At 42.2% G+C, this 8,813-nt stretch overlaps 1 protein-coding gene across 1 annotated transcript; it reads right to left on the bottom strand.

The window, feature by feature from the left end:
• Positions 1 to 356: 356 nt before the first annotated feature.
• On the bottom strand, positions 357 to 8,444 carry Gpr65 (G-protein coupled receptor 65). Its single transcript, NM_008152.3, has 2 exons — positions 8,365 to 8,444; positions 357 to 2,423 (listed from the first exon to the last, which is right to left on the bottom strand). Exon 2 carries the CDS (start codon positions 1,987 to 1,989, stop codon positions 976 to 978), a length of 1,014 nt encoding a protein of 337 aa, NP_032178.1. The 5' UTR covers positions 1,990 to 2,423; positions 8,365 to 8,444; the 3' UTR covers positions 357 to 975.
• Between the last annotated feature and the right edge of the window lie 369 nt (positions 8,445 to 8,813).

Here is an 8,813-nt window from a genome sequence, read left to right as displayed (position 1 = left end):
AGAGGCCCCTTGGTCTAGCAAACTTTATATGCCTAAGTACAGGGTAACGCCAGGGCCAAGAAGTGGGAGGAAGTGGGTAGTGGAGCAGGGCAGAGGGAGGGTATAGGGGACTTTTGGGATAGCATTTGAAATGTAAATGAAGAAAATATCTAATAAAAATTGTGGGGAAAAAAGAATATATAGGGGAGAGAAGAAAGAGGAATAAAGATGAAAGCAGGGTAGAAAATCCTTCAAATATTCTTCGGTTAAAAGAAATGCCTACCTAAAACTAGGCAGGGTCAATTCCACAACGAAGACTTGAAAGATATATCAAGACATTTTACATGTTATAAGTCAAAACAGGAGGCCTATGAGTGTAAGATTGCCCATAAATATTTATCTGTCTGGACGGAAACTCATCCATATAAACATATTCAGCTATAAATATAAAGAAATCAAGACCAAAATACAAAATCCATTTACTTTTACTTTATGTGACTCGGTGACTAGATCCCCAAAGGTATGTAAACTTCATGAAAGTTCATGAGAACATTTCTTTTATAACCCAGTACATGGAGTGGCTTCAAATCCTTGATAATGGATGTGATCGGGAGGGGTATTTAGTCCTTACATTTGTTGAAGACAGACGTATACAGAGGAGAAGACTGATGCAGGCAGACTGAAAACCCAAAGCAGAACAACAACAAAAAGTCATAGTAGTCAGATAGAATGGCCACTGATTTAAAGACGAACAGTCCCGCGTGCTTCTTAGGGGTTATAACATAGAGGCAAAGAGAATTGGTACTAAAACAATGATGCCTAGTCATTAGAATACATACAAGATAATACATTTCTATACCTTACTTAATAAAGCCAACATAGGAGTCATACAATGTACCTTCAAACTATTTCCACTGGGTTCTACTATGCCAGATTTCTTTTCCAAAATGTAAGTTTCATTAAATAATACCATGTAACTTAACCTGCCTCCACCTCTTAGTCTATAATCTCTAATTCTACAGCATCTCTTGTGGACACAGAAAGTATGTCCCTTTTTTTCCCTTGGTGTCTATTGTGTTTCCTAGTACACAATTTTAATATGTTCCACATATCAGCTCTCCCCGTCTCAGTCACAAAGCAGTACAGAATGGGATCGGCAACACAGTTTAGACTCGTCAGGGCTACTGTGACTCTGTACACCGTAAACGTCTGCCATCCAGACTTGTCATTGACGTTCATGTCGCGCTCTAAAACGCAGCGGATGAGCACCATCACGTGGAAGGGGGTAAAGCATAGGACGAAAGTCAACGTGATGCTAGCAAGCAACTTTATGATCCTTCTCTTCTCGCTGTTTTCCGTGGCTTGGTTGTGCCGCACAGCTCGGTAGACTTTATGGTTGCAGATCATGATGGTGATCAAGGGTATTGCGTAGCCCATGCACGTCCGAAACAGGTTGAGGTTTATCTGCCATTTCTCCAGAGGGTATTTGTCATAGCAGAGAGTGAAATTAGATTTGTCCGAGTCACAATATTCAACACTCGTTTCATCTTTCCACAGAAGCATAGAGTTAAAGAAGGACTCTAATATCCAGATGGAGAGGCTGGTAATAAACGCGAATCTTCTCGTTCTTAGGAAGGAAAACTTCAGAGGGTAGACGACTGCTAAATAGCGGTCCAGGGCAATGCAAGTGAGGAACGCCGTGCTGCTGTAAAAGTTCATGTAGGTGAAGAAAACGCTTCCTTTGCACAAGGTGGGAGAGAAAGTCCAGTTGTCTTTATTCCAAGTGTAATTGATCCAGAGGGGCAGAGTCAGCGCATACAGCAGGTCTGACAGGGACAGACTGAAGAGGTAAATCCCTAGCTCATTTTCCTTCTTCGCTTGCAGAAAGGATACGCATAAAGATCCGATGTTGGCTGGGACGCTGACTATAAACACAATTATGTAGACCACCGGGAACAAATAGTGTTCGAGGTGGCGCTGCTCTTCAATGCACATGCTGTTCATCGCCATGGTCTTCACAGTGGCAGTTACATCACTTCTTAGGCTGTCAGCAGGGAAAGGGACCTTGCCTTGTAAGTTTTCAATGTAAAATTCTTTTTATTAGAATTCTTCTCTCTTAGGGTTTCCTTGGGTTTTGATGTTCTGATGAGTTCATCCATGCATTTAGAGAGTGGTTGTAGACTGATTTTTTTTTTTTTTTTACACAGACTATTACTGCTAGAAGTTGGGATCCAAGCTCCTGGGAGTGACTTAAAGCAGTTAATGAGATTTAAGCATCAGAAGTCTTCATGTTCAATAGCATGGGATTTTAGCTTTCGTGAACGGTCACCGCCTCTTGCTTGCCCTTTTGAATCTTACAGGAGATTGGAGATTGGTCGGTGCAAATGGGAATGCTCTGTTTTTATTTTCACGCCGTTTGGCATTCTTTCAAAAGTGTCATGTTTCTGTAACAAAAGATGAACTAGAATAGGTTAGATATGTAAAAGGTATGTAGCTTCATTCTAATCGTGACTTTAAAGCTGTTTTCTTTCATTGATTGAAAATAAGAAATATTTCAAATTACAAAACACAGTTTAACCAAAGCAATGAATTTTAGCAAATAAAATCAGAGACGTTTTTTCTATTTCAAATAAGAATTGCTGAAAGGATGCTAGCTTATAGAGCTATAGAGCCATATTTCCCACCAGACGATGCCCAATAACCATAACCAAAGGTTTTTAAACCATTAAAACATTTTGGTGGCTAAAAAAATAGAAAATTTAATTATTTGCCTGCAATGAGAAAATATTTTATTTTGTTGCCTTGGAGTGTAAAGTACATGGCTATACAATTTATAAGTTTCAACTTAATATACAATATCAGTGTAAGGCATTTCAAAAGTCACATTATTAAGAGAATATTTTCATAATATGATTAAGTAGATTTTGAATATAATTTGTTGAGTGCTAATGCACTCAACTTCCTCTTCTGTTTGTCTTTTGTTTCTTGTGAAATGTATCTCACTGTGTCTCACTCATATTCCGTAAATGGGGAGAGAGAACCATCTCTATTCTGTGAAAATGCTGTGATTATCAACTTCCATCCTCAGAGCTGGTTATCTCAGGTTCATTCCTTTGTAAAGTGATACTGTCTTAGAGAAGGGCTCCCAATCCCACTCCTGTGGGCCCTCACAGTAGTGTTGATGGTTTACATGATGGGACCTTTTCAGCAAGCTACCCATCCGTGCCATTCTCTTTCCAAGTGTAGATGAGTTCAGAGCACGAAAGGATTTTCTATCACAAGGCATGATTCTGGGACTGGGAAAGAGTTGCATATAGGATGCATCTCGCTCTTAAAGAGGAAAAGTGAAACTCCCAAACTGTCTGGTTTTCATCACACTTAAAGGCATGAATAAAACATGGAAAGCAGGCTGTTAGAGCATTAGCAAAATATTTGTGATGGAAAACAGAAATCAGATTGGCGGGGGTAGCAAGAAACTGTAGACGTGCCTTAGCTGGATGTGGGCAGAGGACAGCCAGGGCGTCTGGGTCAGACACACACAGGAGGCCCAGAATTCACACCATCGAAGGCAGAAGGTGCTCTTCCACCACCACACGCACTGGGATCTAGGAGGCTCTAGCTTCTGAGAGAGGGCAAATCAGGAAAGCAAAGAGATTAACCAGTTCTAGAGAAATTTACAGAAAACAGAGACAAGCTGGCAAACTCCTTACTTTGGCCTGGTTTAGGCAAGGAGCTAGATAAAAAAAGAAAGAAAGTAAGAAAGACAGAAAGACAGAAAGATAGAAGGAAGGAAGGAAGGAAGGAAGGAAGGAAGGAAGGAAGGAAGGAAATCTTCCCTTGAGTGTTCATAGAATGTAGCAGATGCTCACTTAGAAAAGATCTGAATCCGAACCATTAGTTTGGCTCATGTGACTGACTTACATGGTTCAATTTCATTAGCCACCATGGAAATATGAATGGGAACCTGAATGCGACACCACTAATATATATATATATATATATATATATATATATATATATATATACACTAGGCTGGAAAACTTACACATGTAGCATGATTTGGTAATCTTGTTGCTAGATGAATACACACCTATTTCCTAAGCAGCAGGCACTAAGATCAGAAGGTTTACGGTAACACTGTCTGCAATACATACCAACTAGGATGTCCATTAGCAGTAGACTAGATAGCGTGCCTGGTATATCACCCTCATCCTTATCCATTATCCCTATCTCAATGCTTGCATTTTGGTCTAAATGAAAGAGTTGAAGCTTTAATAACACAATGCTGATTGACAAGACCAATGCCACAGAGGACATATTATTGGATAAAAGCCAGCTAGAGTTCGTGCTGAGTCAGGACAGTGGTGACCTTTGACAGGGTCAGTTAACACGGAAAGAAGGTGGGAGGGGGACTTCTGAGTACCCGACAGTGTTCTGTTTCTTAACGTGGGTGCTGGTTGACTGAGCACGTGCAGCCTGTAAGATTATCAAGCCGCACGCTGGGTTTGAACAGGCTCAGTTTGTAAAAGCTGATTGAGCTGTGTGCTTAGGATGTTACATGGTGGAATCAACAGGCCATGCTGACTGAGGCTGGGAGGCACCTTGACAACATGTTTGACATGTAAGCCCTTTTAGGAAATACAATTTGCTTTCTTTTTCTTACATGAAAATCAATAAAATCAGTAAAAAAAATTAATTTAAACCATCATGGAAAGATTCACAGAAGAAAAGGGTTTATTAAATGAAAAGTAATTTTTAGGCACCTAGAAGAAATGAGCATAGAGTTTTCTCATAAAGAAAGGCTTCCTCAGCCTGGGCTTCAAAGAGCCCCAGAGATAAGAGCTCCGACAAATATGATCATGTCATGGATTTTGCAGGCAAATGGATGGAACTGGGAAATGTCCTGAGTGAGGTATCCCCGACCCAGAAGGACATGCCTGGTATGTACTCACTGATAAGGGGATAGTAGCCCAAAAGCTCAGAATACCCAGGACACAACTCACAGACTGTAGGAACTTTAACAGAAGGAAGGCCCAAGTGTGGATACTTGAAACCCACTTAGAAGGAGAAGAAAATAATCGCGAGAGCAGAGGGAGGGAGGAAATCATGGAGCAGAGGGAAGAGAGAGGGGAAAAGTAGGGGCAGGATCAGGTATGGTGGGAGACAGGAGGGATACCCAGAAAGCCCGGAGAACAAATCGAAATATGCAGCAGTAGGGGCTAGGGGGCAGAGGAATATGACAGAAAGTCTGAGAGACCTGGGATGTGAGAGGTTACTAGGACTAAGGGCCCTAGTTGAGGCTGAGGGCCACCTACCCATCTTCAAAATTTTAACCCAGAATTGTTCCTGACTAAAGGAAATTCAGGGACAAAAATGGAGCAGAGACTGAAAAACCCACCCAGTGACTGGCCCAACTTGGGACCCATCCCATGTGCGCACACTAAATCCTGACACTATTATTGAGGCCATATAGTGCATGCAGATAGGAGCCTGGCACGGCTGTCCTCAGAGAGGCTCCACCAGCAATTGACTGAGACAAATGCAGCAGATACTTACAGCCAACCATTGGACTGAGGTCCAGGACCCCTATGAAAGAGTTAGAGGGAGGACTTAAGGAGCTGAGGGGGATGGCAACCCCATAGGAAGAACAACAGTGTCAACTAACCTGGACCCCTCAGAGCTCCCAGAGGCTAAACCAAAAACCAAGGAGCACACATGGGCCGATTCATGGTCCAGGCACATGTATAGCAGAGGACTTCCTCGTATGACCTCAGTGGTGGAGGATGAAATTAATCCTGTGGAAATTAGACGCCCAGGGAAGATGGATGATGGTGGGGGTTAGGTGGGAGTGGATGAGCCAGCTGGGGAACACCCTCTCAGAGGTCAGGGGCCAGGGGGGATGGGGTGAAGAACTTTTGAAATGTAAATAAATAAAATAAAGATTAAAACAATACGTGAAGGGGAAATCTAAGAGACCTAGGAGCACAAAAGCTTTAGCGATAAAGGGAAGCACACGTAACACAAATCGTGCGTAATTAATCAGCCCCTAAGAGATAAAAGATGGGATCAGAACACGTGGTGAACGAAAGAGAAAGAAAGATAGCTGCGTGTGATAGCTCCTGCCTGCAACCCCAGTGTCTGGGAAGAGGTGGCTTAGGGAATTACCATGGATTTACAAACAGCCTGCGCTATAGAAAGAAAGCATGTCTCAGAAAAAGGAGAGGAAGGAGTGAGGAGAGAGAGAATGCCAAAACTGAAAAGTCATATTTTTTTTCTCTAAAAATTAGAGTAGACTTTGTTGAATAAAATGTAATAGTAAAAAAGTCCTCGGAAGAGAACGTTGGACAAGGAAACTAAAGAAATCAGGGAAAAAAGTTACCAGTGTAAAAGGAAAAGGGAAACAGGAGAGATAAGTGGAGTGGTCAGTACACGGGTAACGGGAGCCCCGTACGGGAAGAAAAGGGAGGTCAGCGGAAAGCAACGTGCGTAAATCCAACGGCTGACTGATTTCTGGAACTTATGAGGGACATGAAGCCCCATGAATGATGAAGCCTAGTGTCAGCTGTGACAAAGTGAAACGTCTGTACTTAGTGATCAAACCGCAGAGACCCAAAGCTAAGGTGGTGGGGGGTGGGGAAGTGACGGGGAAGAAAGATGGATTATGTACGAAGGACACGTTTCAGACTGACAGAGGGCTGATCAATGGCAAGCACTGAAACCAGATGACAGACTGTTCACATTTCTGTATTCCAAGATAATGGCTGTCATCCTATAATCGTATTTCATCAACAGAGCAAAACCTAGCATTTACTGGTAACTACCACTCAGAAAAACCTTCTCGGTTCTTGAAGAAACCTTTAAAGGTTCTTGGTGAAGACAGAAAATGAAACTCTATGATCTGAACCACAAGAAGGGAAGGACCTGCATAAGCTGCTAAGGAGGGGGCTCTGATGAATGTCAGCATCACACCACTGGGTAGACTTATACACCCTAGGGGAAAACACCTAGGCTATAAAGGTCTCCTCTCTTGAGATAGGACTAAGAATGGAAGGGCAGGCAGTGGTGTGTTACTAAGCGAGTACATGTTTGTTTCTACAAAAGCAAAGACAGAGAAAATTATTTTAGTGAGGTTTTAGAGTTCTCAACAGGATAAATTCCTGTTTTAGCTATAAAAGTACTTCCTGCCTTGCTGAGAGCAGCCAGCCACCAACCAGCCAGGGGAGCTTGATGAAGCAGATAGCATCGTGTCTGTTGAGTAACAGGGGCAGCAGTATGTGCTTGTGGTTGCTTTTGGAAAGGTTCTCAAAGTTCTTAGGGGGGCGGGAGGGGGGGAAGAATCTGTGGTTTTTCTAAGTTTGTTTCCTCTCCTGTAAGTTAGTGCTCAGGCCATGGGGTTGCTGTGAGAATTAAATGAGATGCCCTGTGGGGCCAAGAGGGGAGCACAGGCAAAGCCTTCACCATATGTTAGCGTCTGCAGTGTACTGCTTTTCCTTCCGCTGCCCCACAGATTTCCTAAAAGGAAGTCATCCTTGACTGTCCGGCAAGCACATCACAGGCTAGCCTAGGGATCTTGTACCTGTGATGCCAAGCCAGCATTGCAGATAGCTCTAGTTAAGTCAATGAAAAATGCATCTAAAAAAAGGATATACAGAACATATTATTCCCGTATCTTTCCAAATATTATTTAGGATGCTTTAGTGAAATTTTGAGAATTTTTGCCACCCTCCCTCAAAATACAAATGATCTAAGTTTCAATTTTACGAAGCGCGAAAAAGACAATCTATGGTGTAGCTCTAAAAGTAATATGAATAATTGATGACGATAGCTAAAAGCAAATTGCTTGCATACAGCATTACAGAAACACTTTCACCTAAAGCATGCTTGCTGCCTATCAGGTCTCCACATGTCTCCGGTACTATGACAGTTATTTGTTAACAATTAGTTACAACGGATGCTTAATGATGCTGGAAACACAATTTTCTAACCTCACATGATTTCCGATGAATGTAAAAGCTATTCCTAGACTCGTGCACTGGTGGGGAGATAATAGCAGGTAGCTTTCCTGTCCAGGATGGTAGAGATTCTTTCTAAACCATCAGTTTGCCAACACACTGCATCCCGAGGAGAGCGCTGAGCACACATGGTCCCCTTTGTTATACCTATATCATCACCTAACCAGTTCTAAGTTTGAGTTCTGACATCCCCATACCACTGCTCAAAGTAGAAGAAACCATGTGTCTTCCTCATTTGCATCTCTCTCACAAAACTTGATCTTGTTACACTCACAAAGCCCAAACCAGAGGAAATGTTACATTGTTGATCATTATGCTAAAAAGTATACTATCTACTTTGAAATCTTGTTCTAGGTTTTAATCTCATACTCACCCCTGTTTCTGGAGGGATGCTTCTCTTGACTGAGGAGGCTGGCAAATCTGCTTGTATCAAGAAGAGAAACCAGCAGTGTTGTGGGGACAGGAAATTGCGCTCGTATTTTGTCATAAGCCAATGAGGAAGCAGCCTTTTAATGAGAAGGCTTACTTTGTCTGAGTTCAAGGATCCTTCTGTACTTTTAAGCGATGTTTGGGTCATTTACTGTCATGTGATTTTCATAACCCATTCTTTTTGTATCTTAATTATAAATGAATACTTATATGTATGCCTATTTCATGCATATGTATGTGTCTGATGTATGCACACATGTGTATGCAGCTGTGTCACCAGTATGCACTCTTTTGGAAACCAGGAACCTGTCCTGTTTGCCTTTCTCTGCCTTATGCCTCTGCACAGGGCCTCTTACTGATCCTGGAACTGGACTGGTGGCTAGCAAGCTCCAG

This window comes from Mus musculus, chromosome 12 (genome assembly GCF_000001635.26).
Source record: "Mus musculus strain C57BL/6J chromosome 12, GRCm38.p6 C57BL/6J".
NCBI classification, from domain to species: domain Eukaryota; kingdom Metazoa; phylum Chordata; class Mammalia; order Rodentia; family Muridae; genus Mus; species Mus musculus.
This window is presented reverse-complemented; position numbering and strand designations above follow the sequence as displayed.

Coding starts and splice junctions, on each gene's coding strand:
- Gpr65 (NM_008152.3), bottom strand. CDS start 1,989: ATGGCGATGAACAGCATGTGCATTGAAGAGCAGCGCCACCTCGAACAC.